At 47.0% G+C, this 18536-nt stretch overlaps 2 protein-coding genes across 2 annotated transcripts in view; both read right to left on the bottom strand.

The window, feature by feature from the left end:
• atxn3 (ataxin 3) overlaps positions 1-4502 on the bottom strand; it is a gene marked incomplete at its 5' end in the record, with an annotated part of 44193 nt that extends 39691 nt beyond the window's left edge. Inside the window, one exon of the mRNA XM_079832403.1 lies at positions 4479-4502. Coding sequence (XP_079688529.1) covers positions 4479-4502 — 24 coding nt within the window. The remainder of the gene's footprint in view (positions 1-4478) is intronic.
• A 1583-nt stretch (positions 4503-6085) lies between these two features.
• Positions 6086-18536, bottom strand: part of nek9 (NIMA related kinase 9) — a 52798-nt gene continuing 40347 nt past the window's right edge. The window contains exons 19-24 of the mRNA XM_079832873.1: positions 12386-12564; positions 7959-8177; positions 7799-7881; positions 7623-7677; positions 6223-7547; positions 6086-6109 (exon numbers count right to left, since the gene is read on the bottom strand). Of these exons, the coding sequence (XP_079688999.1) occupies positions 8019-8177; positions 12386-12564 (338 nt within the window). The 3' untranslated portion in view covers positions 6086-6109; positions 6223-7547; positions 7623-7677; positions 7799-7881; positions 7959-8018. The remainder of the gene's footprint in view (positions 6110-6222; positions 7548-7622; positions 7678-7798; positions 7882-7958; positions 8178-12385; positions 12565-18536) is intronic.

Raw genomic sequence — 18536 nt, 5'->3', positions numbered from 1 at the left:
TGTCTGACAAAGTAAAGGTTTTAGAATCAACCATCAAAGACTACCAGAACCCCTTAGACTCTCCAATAACACTAGCCGAACTATTAGACAAAATACAAACCCTCAAATCGCAAAAAGCCTGTGGTGTCGATGGCATCCTAAATGAAATGATTAAATTCACAGACCACAAATTCAAATTAGCCATTCTCAAGCTCTTCAACTTCATCCTGAGTTTAGGTATATTTCCCAACATTTGGAACAAAGGTCTTATTACACCAATACATAAAAACGGAGACAGATTTGACCCTAGTAACTACCGTGGTATATGTGTAAACAGCAACCTAGGCAAACTCTTCTGCAACATCCTAAACGGCAGACTAGCCCATTTTCTCAGAGACAGAAATGTTCTGAACAAATCTCAAATTGGCTTCCAACCAAATTATCGCACATCAGACCATATATACACTCTCCATACCTTAATCGACAAGCAAATCAACCAAAACAAAAGTAAAATTTTCTCATGTTTTGTTGACTTCAACAAAGCTTTTGACTCCATTTGGCACGAAGGCCTTTTTCTTCAATTAATCCAGTGCGGCATCGGAGGAAAAACATATGACATAATCAAATCAATGTACACCAACAACAAATTTGCAGTTAAAATTGGTAACAAACACACAGAATTCCTCTCTCAGAGTCGTGGAGTGAGACAGGGCTGCAGTTTAAGTCCTGCGCTGTTCAATATCTACATAAATGAGCTAGCGCAGGCCCTGGATCAGTCTGCGGCCCCTGGCCTTACTCTACTGGACACTGAGGTCAAGTGCCTTCTGTTTGCTGATGATCTGGTGCTGCTGTCTCCACTAAAGAGGGTCTGCAGCAGCATCTAGACCTCCTAAACAACTTCTGTCAGTCATGGGCTCTGTCAGTTAACCCCAAAAAGACTAAAATAATGATTTTCCAAAAAAGACCCAGACGCCAAGACCAACATCATAGTTTTAAATTAGGCCACATGCCCCTCGAACACACACAGGATTACACTTACCTTGGCATAAATATTAGCAACACAGGAAATTTTAAAAAAGCGGTTAAAGACTTGAGAGAAAAGGCACGGAGAGCTTTTTATGCAATTAAGAGAAATATTCAAATTGACATCCCTATCAGAATCTGGCTAAAAATAATGAAAACCGTAATAGAGCCCATCGCGCTGTACGGGAGTGAAGTCTGGGGTCCACTCACAGACCAAGAGTTCTCCACATGGGACAAACACCCAATAGAGACTCACAGACCAAGAGTTCTCCATATGGGACAAACACCCAATAGAGACTCTGCAGACCAAGAGTTCTCCACATGGGACAAACACCCAATAGAGACTCTGCAGACCGAGCTGTGCAAAATCTTGCTGCGAGTTCAGCGCAAAACCCCAAATAATGCCTGTAGAGCAGAATTAGGACTATACCCCCCTTGTGATAACCATTCAAAAAAGAGCCATTAAATTCCATGCCCACTTAAAAAATAGCGATGAACAGACCCTCCATCACAAAGCCCTGACCTACCAACAGCTGAAGCCAGAGAACAACGCCCTCGGCCGATTGGTCTTAGAGCTGACGTCACAAACAGACAATAAAAACACAGCCAGACCAAACCAAATCATTCAAACACAAAAAGAAAAATACCTCAAACATTGGACAGACGCAACAGACAAACAGAGTAAACTGGAATGCTATTTGGCCCTGAACAGAAATTATGAATTGGCAGGATACCTGAGTAAAGTGAGCGACCCTAAACTGAGGAAAGTCCTGAGCATGTACAGACTCAGTGAACACAGTCTGAGCATAGAGACAGGCAGACACAGACAGACCTGGCAGACAGACAGTCTGAGCAGAGAGACAGGCAGACACAGACAGACCTGGCAGACAGACAGTCTGAGCAGAGAGACAGGCAGACACAGACAGACCTGGCAGACAGACAGTCTGAGCAGAGAGACAGGCAGACACAGACAGACTGGCAGACAGACAGTCTGAGCAGAGAGACAGGCAGACACAGACAGACCTGGCAGACAGACAGTCTGAGCATAGAGACAGGCAGACACAGACAGACCTGGCAGACAGACAGTCTGAGCATAGAGACAGGCAGACACAGACAGACCTGGCAGACAGACAGACAGTCTGAGCAGAGAGACAGGCAGACACAGACAGACCTGGCAGACAGACAGTCTGAGCAGAGAGACAGGCAGACACAGACAGACCTGGCAGACAGACAGTCTGAGCATAGAGACAGGCAGACACAGACAGACCTGGCAGACAGACAGTCTGAGCATAGAGGACAGGCAGACACAGACAGACCTGGCTTGCCCAAGGAGGAGCGACTGTGTCCTCACTGCACAGAGAATCAGCAGGAAACAGAGCTACACTTCTTGACATTTTGCCCCAATTATAAAATATTAGAGACACTTTCTATCCCCTTTTCACAACCCACCAGACAGACTTCCTTCAAAAATCAAACATGGACAAACTCCCACTCCTGCTAGGAGAAAACCAGCGAACGCACACCTGGCTGCCCGATACGTGAGGTCCTGCCACGACAAAAGAGCCTCCAGCAGGACACAGCTACCAACTGGGGAAATATTAGAAGATTAGGGCTTTTTTATTGCTGTTTATTTTCATGTCATTTCTATTTTATTTTTATTATTTATTCATTTTAATCGTATAGTGTTATGAATGCTTTGGCAATGTAAAGATTTTTTTCACCATGCCAATAAAGCTATTTGAATCTTGAAAAAAAATCTTGAGAGAGAGAGAGACAAACACTGAGAGAGAGAGAGAGACAAACACTGAGAGAGAGAGAGACAAACACTGAGAGAGAGAGAGAGAGAGAGAGACAAACACTGAGAGAGAGAGAGAGAGAGAGAGAGAGAGAGAGCAAACACTGAGAGAGAGAGAGAGAGAGAGAGAGAGAGACAAACACTGAGAGAGAGAGAGAGAGAGAGAGAGAGAGAGAGACAAACACTGAGAGAGAGAGAGAGAGAGAGAGAGAGACAAACACTGAGAGAGAGAGAGAGAGAGACAGAGAGAGAGAGACAAACACTGAGAGAGAGAGAGAGAGAGACAGAGACAAACACTGAGAGAGAGAGAGACAAACACTGAGAGAGAGAGAGAGAGACAAACACTGAGAGAGAGAGAGAGAGAGAGAGACAGAGACAAACACTGAGAGAGAGAGAGAGACATACACTGAGAGAGAGAGAGAGAGAGAGAGAGACAAACACTGAGAGAGAGAGAGAGAGACAGAGACAAACACTGAGAGAGAGAGAGAGAGAGAGAGAGAGACAAACACTGAGAGAGAGAGAGAGAGAGAGAGAGACAAACACTGAGAGAGAGAGAGAGAGAGAGAGATAGACAAACACTGAGAGAGAGAGAGAGAGAGACAGAGAGAGACAAACACTGAGAGAGAGAGAGAGAGAGAGACAAACACTGAGAGAGAGAGAGAGAGAGATAGACAAACACTGAGAGAGAGAGAGAGAGAGAGAGACAAACACTGAGAGAGAGAGAGAGAGAGAGAGAGAGAGAGAGACAAACACTGAGAGAGAGAGAGAGAGAGAGACAAACACTGAGAGAGAGAGAGAGAGAGAGAGATAGACAAACACTGAGAGAGAGAGAGAGAGAGAGAGAGAGACAAACACTGAGAGAGAGAGAGAGAGAGACAGAGACAAACACTGAGAGAGAGAGAGAGAGAGAGAGATAGAGAGAGACAAACACTGAGAGAGAGAGAGAGAGAGAGAGAGATAGACAAACACTGAGAGAGAGAGAGAGAGACAGAGACAAACACTGAGAGAGAGAGAGACAAACACTGAGAGAGAGAGACAGAGACAACACTGAGAGAGAGAGAGACAGAGACAAACACTGAGAGAGAGAGAGAGAGAGAGACAGAGGACAAACACTGATGAGAGAGAGAGACAAACACTGAGAGAGAGAGAGAGAGAGAGAGAGAGAGACAGAGAGAGACAGAGAGAGAGAGAGAGAGAGAGAGAGAGAGGAGAGAGAGAGAGAGAGAGACAGAGAGAGAGAGAGAGACAGAGAGGGAGAGAGAGAGAGACAGAGAGAGAGAGAGAGAGAGAGAGGACAGAGAGAGAGAGAGAGAGAGAGAGAGAGAGAGAGAGAGAGAGAGGGAGAGAGAGAGAGACAGAGAGAGAGAGAGAGAGAGAGAGAGAGAGCGAGAGAGAGAGAGAGAGAGACAGACACTGAGAGAGAGAGAGAGGAGAGAGAGAGAGCGAGAGAGAGAGGAGAGAGAGAGCTGAGAGAGAGAGAGAGAGACATGTAAACAAACATAGCTCAGGATTTCAGCCGTTCCGCCTCTGACAGGCGATAAAAGTCCACAAACGCTTCATTCAACCCCGCCTGAGCGCGCTCGTGTGAGAATAAGCTCATACACCCACAATCACGCTCATTTATCGGGTGTGAAACATGAAAAGAAGTCATAAATATAATTCGCTAAAAAGCGATTCTTACTTTTTCGTGGAAAATAGACTCCATGTTTGAAAGTGTGAATGACGGGACGGTCGGGAAACAACGACAGACCAAAACATGTCAAAATAAAAGTCCTCGCGTTATTCAACATTTCATAAACGGCTTTTTTAAAAATCACATTAAATCATTAAACACATTTACTAAATTGATCATATATATATATATATATATATTAGTACACAATTAATAGTAGTTATTAGATTGATGTGGTTTGGAATTGGCAAAATGTGCTTGAAAACAAAATATGATCAGAATATCAATTTACATAATATATATATAATTTATCAAGACTTTTAAATATGTTTTCTCAGCAGTGTCGGCAGATTTTATTGACAGTAGCAGTGATGGCTCATACAAGAACAACTCATTCATTGTGTCTGTCAACTAATCCGCAAATTAATTCAGGACGTTGTACTTCGTTTTCTTACCTTGGCATCAGTAACGTTAAACCGGGACTGTGGTTTCCAAAATCCAAATAAAAGTCCCACAACATTAACACACCGCTTCTCTTTTATGGAATTTCACCATTTTTAATTGAAAATATGCTACAATTTACATGATTCATGTGAAGAAACAAGAAACGTCTAAGAGCCCTAAACACACACACACACACACACACACACACACACACACACACGTTCAGCATCAGGGCCTCCCACAGAAACACGTGTGTGTTGATTTCTGAGGAACTACATCAGTTCAGACGTTTAATGGCTTTAGCAACACAAAGATATAAAGACACAACATTAAACACGACATTTAGCCTCAACGTTTGTTCCATTTTATTAAAAATGTGCATCAGTCAGTGTGTTAAGCATAAAACACCTCAAGAGCAAGACCCACATCATCATACAGTCTCCACACACACACACACACACACACACACACAACACACACACACACACACACACACACACACACACACACACACACACACACACACACACACACAACACACACACACACGCTTAACCTCATGCGGTCTTTCTGCTGTGTTTTGGCAATGTACACAAAATAACCCAGAGCTCCAGAAATACAACAGAGCAATAAACTTCAGATGATTGGGACACGCGTGTGTGTGTGTGTGTGTGTGTGTGTGTGTGGTGTGTGTGTGTGTGTGTGTGTGTGTGTGTGTGTGTGTGTTCTACAGACTCTGACATGATGTGGCACACGCGTGTCTTTAGTGGCACATGCATCTGAACTCCGTCTCGGCTTCACATTCACACATGAAAGCAGCTTCAGTTTGACTGAATACATCAGCAGGACAGAAGAGACCTGCGGGAATACATCACACACACACACACACACACACACACACCACACACACACACACACACACACACACACACACACACACACACACACACACACACACACACACACACACACATACACCACAAACCACACTCAATAAAGGCTGGGCGGAAAATGGACAAACCCGGCGGTTGGGTTGTTTTAACTCAGGGGTTGGGTTGTTTTAACTCAGTGATTGGGTTGTTTTAACTCAGGGGTTGGGTTTGTTAAACTCTGCGATTGGTTGTTTTAACTCCGCGATTGTTTTTTTTTAACTCAGCGATTGTTTTTTTTTTAACGCAGCGATTGGGTTGTTTTAACTCAGGGGTGGGTTGTTTATCTCAGTGATTGGGTTGTTTTTAACCCAGCGATTGTTTTTTTTAACTCAGCGATTGTTTTTTTTTTAACGCAAGCGATTGGGTTGTTTATTAACTCAGGGGTTGGTTGTTTTAACTCTGCGATTGGGTTGTTTTAACTCTGCGATTGGGTTGTTTTAACTCAGGGGTTGGGTTGTTTTAACTCTTGCGATTGGGTTGTTTTAACTCAGTGATTGGGTTGTTTTAACCCAGCGATCGGGTTGTTTTAACTCAGGGGGTTGGGTTGTTTTAAACTCTGCGATTGGGTTGTTTAACTCAGGGGGTTGGGTTAGTTTTAACCTCAGGGTTGGGTTGTTTTAACTCTGCGATTGGGTTGTTATTAAACTCAGCGGTTGGGTTGTTTAACTCAGCGGTTGGGTTGTTTTAAACTCAGTGATTGGGTTGTTTTAACCTCAGCGGTTGGGTTGTTTTAACTCAGGGGTTGGGTTGTTTTAACTCGCGATTGGGTTGTTTTAACTAAGCGGTTGGGTTGTTTTAACTCAGGGGTTGGGTTGTTTTAAATCTGCGGTTGGGTTGTTTTAACCGGCGATTGGGTTGTTTTAACTCAGCGGTTGGGTTGTTTTAAACTCAGGGGTTGGGTTGTTTTAACTCTGCGATTGGGTTGTTTTAACTCAGCGGTTGGGTTGTTTTAAAACTCAGGGGTTGGGTTGTTTTAAACTCTGCGGTTGGTTGTTTTAACCCGGCGATTGGGTTGTTTTAAACTCAGGGGTTGGGTTGTTTTAACTCTGCGATTGGGTTGTTTTAACTCAGGGGTTGGGTTGTTTTAACTCAGTGATTGGTTGTTTTAACCCAGCGATTGGGTTGTTTTAACTCAGGGGTTGGGTGTTTTAACTCTGCGATTGGTTTGTTTTAACTCAGGGTTGGGTTGTTTTAACCCGGCGATTGGGTTGTTTTAACTCAGCGATTGTTTTTTTTTTAACTCAGCGATTGGGTTGTTTTTAACCAGCATTTTTCAGAGTGTATAAGATGAGCTCATTGGCGGATCGGAGTGTTTCTTTAGCACACACACCAGTGCAGAATCTCCGGATCAGAACACAGCAGAAGAAGAAGCAGACACAAGCGACAGAAGCATTGCTTGACCTTTGGCATTAACGTGTTTTCCTCAGCTTTGAGCTCAAACTGATGTTGGTCTGATCAGAAGCGCTGGCGGGGGAAGAGGTAAGAGTTCTGCTCTTTCTTCGGGAAACATGTGACTACGTTGAGAAAGCGTTCAGAGCCCAACCCGGCGGTTTGTGGCACTCCTGTCGCTCGCCCTGGAGCCCTGACCCCGGATCAGCTTTGGCTGGGTGTGAGCGAGTCTCTGGCTGAGGATCTCACACCTCGGCCCCCAGGCTCCGAGGGCCTTCCACAGCCTCTGGTTCTCCTCCAGCTGATCACTGACCTGAGAACAGACACACAGCCGTTACAGCTGGACAGACGCAGGACACCCAGTGTAAGAGGAGCACTGATCTCAGACCTGCTTCTGCAAACAGCTGGATCTGAGCCTCCTGGCGGGTCACCACCTCTCTCAGCTGCAAACACAGCACAGCTTCAGCCTTTAGTATGCACACTCAGTGGGAAACGTGTGTTATATTATTGTGAGCAGTGAAGGTCGTGTGTGTGTGTGTGTGTGTGTGTGTGTGTTATATGTACGTGTGCCAGCTGGACCGCCCCGCTCCGCAGCAGCTCTGATTGGCCGCCTCCACGCGTTCATCTGCTCATAATCCACATTTCTGCTGGAAAACAAACACAACACAACTTGAGCGCAGAACAAACCCCAGCGACCCCTGACCCTCCAGGCGAGCGCTCCTACCATCAGACTCTTCCCCGGGGCAGGAGGGGCATCAGGGCAGGGGCATCAGGGGCAGGGGCATCAGGGGCAGGGGGCAGCAGTGGCAGGGGCAGGGGCAGCTTTGAGCAGGTCCAGCTCCTCATAGGGCAGTGTGGCGCTCTCCGGGTAGGAGGAGGTCAGCGGCTCGATGGACTCTAGAGAATCCTTCGGCATGGGGATGAACTCGGCATCATCCAGCTCCTGCAGGCACACACAGGCATTAATGAAGGGAAGAGTGTGTAGAGTGTGTGTAGAGTGCGTGGGAGTGCGTGTAGAGTGTGTGTAGAGTGCGTGTAGAGTGCGTGTGTGTAGAGTGTGTGTAGAGGGGTGTGTAGAATGTGTGTGCGTGTAGAGTGTGGTAGAGTGCGTGTAGAGTGTGTGTAGAGTGCGTGTGCGTGGTAGAGTGCGGGTGTAGAATGTGTGTAGAGTGTGTGTGTAGAATGTGTGTAGAGGTATGTGTAGAGGTGCGTGTAGAATGCGTGTAGGAGTGTGTGGTGCGTGTAGAGTGTGTGTGCGAGTAGAGTTGTGTGCGTGTAGAGTGTGTGTGCGTGTAGTGTGTGTAGAGTGCGTGTAGAGTGTGTGTGTAGAGTGCGTTGTAGAGTGTGTGTGCGTGTAGAGTGTGTGTAGAGTGCAGAGTGTGTGTAGAGTGTGTGTAGAGTGCGTGTAGAGGCGTGTAGAGCATGTGTGCGTGTAGAGTGCGTGTAGAGTGTGTGTAGAGTGTGTGTGCGTGTAGTTGTGTGTGTAGAGTGTGTGTGTTGGTGTGTAGAGTGCGTCTAGTGTGTGTAGAGTGTGTGTAGTGTGTAGAGTGCGTGTAGAATGCATGTAGAGTGTGTGTAGAGTGCGTCTAGTGTGTGTAGTGTGTGTAGAGTGCGTCTAGTGTGTGTAGAGTGTGTGTAGTGTGTAGAGTGCGTGTAGAATGCGTGTAGAGGTGTGTGTAGAGTGTGTGTAGAGTGCGTCTAGTGTGTGTAGTGTGTGTAGAGTGCATGTAGAATGCGTGTAGTGTGTGTGTAGAGTGTGAGTAGAGTGCGTGTAGAGTGCGTCTAGTGTGTGTAGAGTGTGAGTAGAGTGCGTGTAGAGTGCGTCTAGTGTGTGTGTAGAGTGCGTGTGTGTGTAGAGTGTGTGTAGAGTGCGTGGTAGAGTGTGTGTAGAGTGCGTGTGCGTGTAGAGTGTGTATAGAGTGCGTGTAGAGTGCGTGTAGAATGTGTGTAGAGTGTGTGTGTAGAGTGCGTGTAGAATGCGTGTAGAGTGTGTGTGCGTGTAGAGTGTGTGTGCGAGTAGAGTGTGTGTGCGTGTAGTGTGTGTAGAGTGCGTGTAGAGTGTGTAGAGTGGCGTGTAGAGTGTGTGTAAAGCGTGTGTGCGTGTAGAGTGTGTGTAGAGTGTGTGTGCGTGTAGTGTGTGTAGAGTGCGTGTGCGTGTAGAGTGTGTGTAGAGTGCGTGTAGAGTTTGTGTAGAGTGCGTCTAGTGTGTGTAGAGTGCGTGTAGAATGCGTGTAGAGTGTGTAGAGTTTGTGTAGAGTTTGTGTAGAGTTTGTGTAGAGTGCGTGTAGAATGCGTGTAGAGTGTGTGTAGAGTGCGTGTAGAGTTTGTGTAGAGTGCGTCTAGTGTGTGTAGAGTGCGAGTAGAATGCATGTAGAGTGTGTGTAGAGTGCGTCTAGTGTGTGTAGAGTGCGTCTAGTGTGTGTAGAGTGTGTAGAGTGCGTCTAGTGTGTGTAGAGTGCGTGTGTGTAGAGTGTGTAGAGTGCGTGTAGAATGCGTGTAGAGTGTGTGTAGAGTGCGTGTGTGTAGAGTGCATGTAGAATGCGTTGTAGAGTGTGTGTAGAGTGCGTCTAGTGTGTGTAGAGTGCGTCTAGTGTGTGTAGAGTGCGTTAGTGTGTGTAGAGTGTGTAGAGTGCGTGTGTGTAGAGTGTGTAGAGTGCGTGTATAATGCGTGTAGAATGCGTGTAGAGTGGTTGTAGAGTGCGTGTGCGTGTGTGTAGAGTGCATGTAGAATGCGTGTAGAGTGTGTGTAGAGTGCGTGTAGAGTGTGTAGAGTGTGTGTAGAGTGCGTGTGTGAAGAGGGTGTGTAGAGTGCGTGTAGAATGCGTGTAGTGTGTGTGTGCGTGTAGAGTGTGTGTAGAGTGCGTGTGCGTGTAGAGGTGTGTGTAGAGTGTGTGTGTGTGTGTGTGTGTGTGTGCATTGTAGAGTGCATGTAGAGTGCGTGTTTCATATCTGTGTTACGCTTCTCCAGTAAATCTCTTGATTTAGATGTTATTAGCACTGAGTAATGAGTGAGAATGACAGAGTAGTTGTAATGTGAGTCTGTGTAGTGGAGGAGTAGCTGTGAGTCCGTGTTGTGGAGGAGTAGCTGTGAGTCTGTGTAGTGGAGGAGTAGCTGTGAGTCTGTGTAGTGGAGGAGTAGCTGTGAGTCTGTGTAGTGGAGGGAGTAGCTATGAGTCCGTGTATTGAAGGAGTAGCTGTGAGTCTGTGTAGTGGAGGAGTAGCTATGAGTCTGTGTAGTGGAGGAGTAGCTGTGAGTCTGTGTAGTGGAGGAGTAGCTGTGAGTCTGTGTAGTGAGGAGTAGCTGTGAGTCCGTGTAGTGGAGGAGTAGCTGTGAGTCTGTGTAGTTGGAGGAGTAGCTGTGAGTCCGTGTAGTGGAGGAGTAGCTGTGAGTCCGTGTAGTGGAGGAGTAGCTGTGAGTCCGTGTAGTGGAGGAGTAGCTGTGAGTCCGTGTAGTGGAGGAGTAGCTGTGAGTCTGTGTAGTGGAGGAGTAGCTGTGAGTCTGTGTAGTGGAGGAGTAGCTTGTGAGTCTGTGTAGTGGAGGAGTAGCTGTGAGTCCGTGTATTGAAGAGAGTAGCTATGAGTCTGTGTAGTGGAGGAGTAGCTGTGAGTCTGTGTAGTGGAGGAGTAGCTGTGAGTCTGTGTAGTGGAGGAGTAGCTGTGAGTCTGTGTAGTGGAGGAGTAGCTGTGAGTCCGTGTAGTGGAGGAGTAGCTGTGAGTCCGTGTAGTGGAGGAGTAGCTGTGAGTCCGTGTAGTGGAGGAGTAGCTGTGAGTCTGTGTAGTGGAGGAGTAGCTGTGAGTCCGTGTATTGAAGGAGTAGCTGTGAGTCTGTGTAATGGAGGAGTAGCTGTGAGTCTGTGTAGTGGAGGAGTAGCTGTGAGTCTGTGTAGTGGAGGAGTAGCTGTGAGTCTGTGTAGTGGAGGAGTAGCTGTGAGTCTGTGTAGTGGAGGAGTAGCTGTGAGTCCGTGTAGTGGAGGAGTAGCTGTGAGTCTGTGTAGTGGAGTAGCTGTGAGTCCGTGTATTGAAGGAGTAGCTGTGAGTCCGTGTAGTGGAGGAGTAGCTGTGAGTCTGTGTAGTGAAGGAGTAGCTGTGAGTCCGTGTATTGAAGGAGTAGCTGTGAGTCTGTGTAGTGGAGGAGTAGCTGTGAGTCTGTGTAGTGGAGGAGTAGCTGTGAGTCTGTGTAGTGGAGGAGTAGCTGTGAGTCTGTGTAGTGGAGGAGTAGCTGTGAGTCTGTGTAGTGGAGGAGTAGCTGTGAGTCTGTGTAGTGGAGGAGTAGCTGTGAGTCTGTGTAGTGGAGGAGTAGCTGTGAGTCTGTGTAGTGCAGGAGTAGCTGTGAGTCTGTGTAGTGGAGGAGTAGCTGTGAGTCCGTGTAGTGGAGGAGTAGCTGTGAGTCCGTGTAGTGGAGGAGTAGCTGTGAGTCTGTGTAGTGGAGCAGTAGCTGTGAGTCCGTGTAGTGGAGGAGTAGCTGTGAGTCTGTGTAGTGGAGGAGTAGCTGTGAGTCTGTGTAGTGGAGGAGTAGCTGTGAGTCTGTGTAGTGGAGGAGTAGCTGTGAGTCTGTGTAGTGGAGGAGTAGCTGTGAGTCTGTGTAGTGGAGGAGTAGCTGTGAGTCTGTGTAGTGGAGGAGTAGCTGTGAGTCCGTGTAGTGGAGGAGTAGCTGTGAGTCCGTGTAGTGGAGGAGTAGCTGTGAGTCCGTGTAGTGGAGGAGTAGCTGTGAGTCCGTGTAGTGGAGGAGTAGCTGTGAGTCTGTGTAGTGGAGCAGTAGCTGTGAGTCCGTGTAGTGGAGGAGTAGCTGTGAGTCTGTGTAGTGGAGGAGTAGCTGTGAGTCTGTGTAGTGGAGGAGTAGCTGTGAGTCTGTGTAGTGGAGGAGTAGCTGTGAGTCCGTGTAGTGGAGGAGTAGCTGTGAGTCCGTGTAGTGGAGGAGTAGCTGTGAGTCCGTGTAGTGGAGGAGTAGCTGTGAGTCCGTGTAGTGGAGGAGTAGCTGTGAGTCTGTGTAGTGGAGCAGTAGCTGTGAGTCTGTGTAGTGGAGGAGTAGCTGTGAGTCCGTGTATTGAAGGAGTAGCTGTGAGTCTGTGTAGTGGAGGAGTAGCTGTGAGTCCGTGTAGTGGAGGAGTAGCTGTGAGTCTGTGTAGTGGAGGAGTAGCTGTGAGGCCTGACCTTGCGCAGCCATGAGGGGCAGGAGCTCTCGCCGGTCCTGCTGTCCATGGAGAAGATGGGCGTCTGCAGGCCTCGCTCGTCCAGATCGGCCTCCACTGTTCCTCCCAGCATTCCCTCCCGCAGCTCTGAGTCTGTGGCGGAGGCTGTGTCCAGATCCACTGAGGTGGTGGAGCACTGACCTGAGCACCAGCATCACAATCATTACACACTCACTACACACACACTACACACTCGCTACACACTCACTACACACACACATTCCCTCCCGCAGCTCTGAGTCTGTGGCGGAGGCTGTGTCCAGATCCACTGAGGTGGTGGAGCACTGACCTGAGCACCAGCATCACAATCATTACACACTCACTACACACACACTACACACACACACACTACACAATCGCTACACACTCACTACACACACACTACACACACACATTCCCTCCCGCAGCTCTGAGTCTGTGGCGGAGGCTGTGTCCAGATCCACTGAGTAGGTGGAGCACTGACCTGAGCACCAGCATCACAATCATTACACACTCACTACACACACACTACACACACACACACACACTACACACTCGCTACACACTCACTACACACACACTACACACACACACACTACACACTCGCTACACACTCGCTACACACACACTACACACACACATTCCCTCCCGCAGCTCTGAGTCTGTGGCGGAGGCTGTGTCCAGATCCACTGAGGTGGTGGAGCACTGACCTGAGCACCAGCATCACAATCATTACACACTCACTACACACACTACACACTACACACACACACTACACACACACACATTCCCTCCCGCAGCTCTGAGTCTGTGGCGGAGGCTGTGTCCAGATCCACTGAGGTGGTGGAGCACTGACCTGAGCACCAGCATCACAATCATTACACACTCACTACACACACACTACACACACACACTACACACACACATTCCCTCCCGCAGCTCTGAGTCTGTGGCGGAGGCTATGTCCAGATCCACTGAGGTGGTGGAGCACTGACCTGAGCACCAGCATCACAATCATTACACACTCACTACACACACACTACACACACACACTACACACACACATTCCCTCCCGCAGCTCTGAGTCTGTGGCGGAGGCTATGTCCAGATCCACTGAGGTGGTGGAGCACTGACCTGAGCACCAGCATCACAATCATTACACACTCACTACACACACACTACACACACACACACTACACACACACATTCCCTCCCGCAGCTCTGAGTCTGTGGCGGAGGCTGTGTCCAGATCCACTGAGGTGGTGGAGCACTGACCTGAGCACCAGCATCACAATCATTACACACTCACTACACACACACTACACACACACACACACTACACACTCGCTACACACTCACTACACACACACTACACACACACACACACACACACATTCCCTCCCGCAGCTCTGAGTCTGTGGCGGAGGCTGTGTCCAGATCCACTGAGGTGGTGGAGCACTGACCTGAGCACCAGCATCACAATCATTACACACTCACTACACACACACTACACACACACACACTACACACTCGCTACACACTCACTACACACACACTACACACACACACACACACATTCCCTCCCGCAGCTCTGAGTCTGTGGCGGAGGCTGTGTCCAGATCCACTGAGGTGGTGGAGCACTGACCTGAGCACCAGCATCACAACCATTACACACTCGCTACACACTCACTACACACTCGCTACACACTCGCTACACACTCGCTACACACACACACACACACACACACACACACTACACACTCACTACACACACGCTATACACTCACTACACTATCGCTACACACACACACGCTACACACTCACTACACACACGCTACACACACACTACACACACACTACACACTCACTACACACACACACATTCCCTCCCGCAGCTCTGAGTCTGTGGCGGAGGCTGTGTCCAGATCCACTGAGGTGGTGGAGCACTGACCTGAGCACCAGCATCACAATCATTACACACTCACTACACACACTACACACACACACTACACACTCGCTACACACTCACTACACACACACTACACACACACACACATTCCCTCCCGCAGCTCTGAGTCTGTGGCGGAGGCTATGTCCAGATCCACTGAGGTGGTGGAGCACTGACCTGAGCACCAGCATCACAACCATTACACACTCGCTACACACTCGCTACACACACACACACACACACACACACACACACACACACACACACTACACACTCACTACACACACGCTATACACTCACTACACTATCGCTACACACACACGCTACACACTCACTACACACACGCTACACACACACTACACACACACTACACACTCACTACACACAAGCTACATAAATGCTACACACTTACGCTACATGCTGACTAAATGTGCTACACACTCATTAAACATGCTACACATACTACACACAAAGGCTCTTACACAGTAAAGGCTCTTACACGCATGAGTAAAGGCTCTTACACGCATGAGTAAAGGCTCTTACACACATGAGTAATGGCTCTTACACACATGAGTAAAGGCTCTTACACGCATGAGTAAAGGCTCTTACACGCATGAGTAAAGGCTCTTACCACATGAGTAAAGGCTCTTACACACGAGTAAAGGCTCTTACACACATGAGTAAAGGCTCTTACCACATGAGTAAAGGCTCTTACACACATGAGTAAAGGCTCTTACACACATGAGTAAAGGCTCTTACCACATGAGTAAAGGCTCTTACACACATGAGTAAAGGCTCTTACCACATGAGTAAAGGCTCTTACACACGAGTAAAGGCTCTTACACACATGAGTAAAGGCTCTTACACACATGAGTAAAGGCTCTTACACGCATGAGTAAAGGCTCTTACACACATGAGTAAAGGCTCTTACCACATGAGTAAAGGCTCTTACACACGAGTAAAGGCTCTTACACACATGAGTAAAGGCTCTTACCACATGAGTAAAGGCTCTTACACACATGAGTAAAGGCTCTTACACGCATGAGTAAAGGCTCTTACACAAATGAGTAAAGGCTCTTACACACATGAGTAAAGGCTCTTACACTCATGAGTAAAGGCTCTTACACGCATGAGTAAAGGCTCTTACACGCATGAGTAAAGGCTCTTACACACATGAGTAAAGGCTCTTACACTCATGAGTAAAGGCTCTTACACACATGAGTAAAGGCTCTTACACACATGAGTAAAGGCTCTTACACACATGAGTAAAGGCTCTTACACACATGAGTAAAGGCTCTTACACACATGAGTAAAGGCTCTTACCACATGAGTAAAGGCTCTTACACGCATGAGTAAAGGCTCTTACACGCATGAGTAAAGGCTCTTACACGCATGAGTAAAGGCTCTTACACACATGAGTAAAGGCTCTTACCACATGAGTAAAGGCTCTTACACACATGAGTAAAGGCTCTTACACACATGAGTAAAGGCTCTTACCACATGAGTAAAGGCTCTTACACGCATGAGTAAAGGCTCTTACACACATGAGTAAAGGCTCTTACACTCATGAGTAAAGGCTCATACACGCATGAGTAAAGGCTCTTACACGCATGAGTAAAGGCTCTTACACACATGAGTAAAGGCTCTTACCACATGAGTAAAGGCTCTTACACACATGAGTAAAGGCTCTTACACACATGAGTAAAGGCTCTTACACACATGAGTAAAGGCTCTTACACACATGAGTAAAGGCTCTTACACACATGAGTAAAGGCTCTTACACACATGAGTAAAGGCTCTTACACACATGAGTAAAGGCTCTTACCACATGAGTAAAGGCTCTTACACACATGAGTAAAGGCTCTTACACACATGAGTAAAGGCTCTTACACACATGAGTAAAGGCTCTTACACACATGAGTAAAGGCTCTTACACGCATGAGTAAAGGCTCTTACACACACGAGTAAAGGCTCTAACACACATGAGTAAAGGCTTTTACACACACGAGTAAAGGCTCTTACACACACGAGTAAAGGCTCTTACACACACGAGTAAAGGCTCTTACACACACGAGTAAAGGCTCTTACACGCATGAGTAAAGGCTCTTACACACATGAGTAAAGGCTCTTACACGCATGAGTAAAGGCTCTAACACACATGAGTAAAGGCTTTTACACACATGAGTAAAGGCTCTTACACACACGAGTAAAGGCTCTTACACACACGAGTAAAGGCTCTTACACACACGAGTAAAGGCTCTTACACGCATGAGTAAAGGCTCTTACACACATGAGTAAAGGCTCTTACACGCATGAGTAAAGGCTCTTACACACATGAGTAAAGGCTCTTACACGCATGAGTAAAGGCTCTTACACACATGAGTAAAGGCTTTTACACGCATGAGTAAAGGCTCTTACACACATGAGTAAAGGCTCTTACACACACGAATAAAGGCTCTTACACACACGAGTAAAGGCTCTTACACGCATGAGTAAAGGCTCTTACACACATGAGTAAAGGCTCTTACACACATGAGTAAAGGCTCTTACACACATGAGTAAAGGCTCTTACACACATGAGTAAAGGCTCTTACACACATGAGTAAAGGCTCTTACACACATGAGTAAAGGCTCTTACACACATGAGTAAAGGCTCTTACACGCATGAGTAAAGGCTCTTACACACACGAGTAAAGGCTCTAACACACATGAGTAAAGGCTTTTACACACATGAGTAAAGGCTCTTACACACACGAGTAAAGGCTCTTACACACACGAGTAAAGGCTCTTACACACACGAGTAAAGGCTCTTACACGCATGAGTAAAGGCTCTTACACACATGAGTAAAGGCTCTTACACACACGAGTAAAGGCTCTTACACACATGAGTAAAGGCTCTTACACACATGAGTAAAGGCTCTTACACACATGAGTAAAGGCTCTTACACACATGAGTAAAGGCTCTTACACACATGAGTAAAGGCTCTTACACACATGAGTAAAGGCTCTTACACACATGAGTAAAGGCTCTTACACGCATGAGTAAAGGCTCTTACACACACGAGTAAAGGCTCTAACACACATGAGTAAAGGCTTTTACACACATGAGTAAAGGCTCTTACACACACGAGTAAAGGCTCTTACACACACGAGTAAAGGCTCTTACACACACGAGTAAAGGCTCTTACACGCATGAGTAAAGGCTCTTACCACATGAGTAAAGGCTCTTACACACACGAGTAAAGGCTCTTACACACACAAGTAAAGGCTCTTACACGCATGAGTAAAGGCTCTTACACACACGAGTAAAGGCTCTTACACACACGAGTAAAGGCTCTTACACGCATGAGTAAAGGCTCTTACACGCATGAGTAAAGGCTCTAACACACATGAGTAAAGGCTTTTACACACATGAGTAAAGGCTCTTACACACACGAGTAAAGGCTCTTACACACACGAGTAAAGGCTCTTACACACACGAGTAAAGGCTCTTACACGCATGAGTAAAGGCTCTTACACACATGAGTAAAGGCTCTTACACGCATGAGTAAAGGCTCTTACACACATGAGTAAAGGCTCTTACACGCATGAGTAAAGGCTCTTACACACATGAGTAAAGGCTTTTACACGCATGAGTAAAGGCTCTTACACACACGAGTAAAGGCTCTTACACACACGAGTAAAGGCTCTTACACGCACGAGTAAAGGCTCTTACACGCATGAGTAAAGGCTCTTACACACATGAGTAAAGGCTCTTACACGCATGAGTAAAGGCTCTTACACACATGAGTAAAGGCTCTTACACACATGAGTAAAGGCTCTTACACACATGAGTAAAGGCTCTTACACACATGAGTAAAGGCTCTTACACACATGAGTAAAGGCTCTTACACACATGAGTAAAGGCTCTTACACGCATGAGTAAAGGCTCTTACACACACGAGTAAAGGCTCTAACACACATGAGTAAAGGCTTTTACACACATGAGTAAAGGCTCTTACACACACGAGTAAAGGCTCTTACACACACGAGTAAAGGCTCTTACACACACGAGTAAAGGCTCTTACACGCATGAGTAAAGGCTCTTACACACATGAGTAAAGGCTCTTACACGCATGAGTAAAGGCTCTAACACACATGAGTAAAGGCTTTTACACACATGAGTAAAGGCTCTTACACACACGAG

This window comes from Gobio gobio, assembly GCF_949357685.1.
Source record: "Gobio gobio genome assembly, chromosome: 13".
Taxonomy (NCBI): Eukaryota; Metazoa; Chordata; class Actinopteri; order Cypriniformes; family Gobionidae; genus Gobio; species Gobio gobio.
This window is presented reverse-complemented; position numbering and strand designations above follow the sequence as displayed.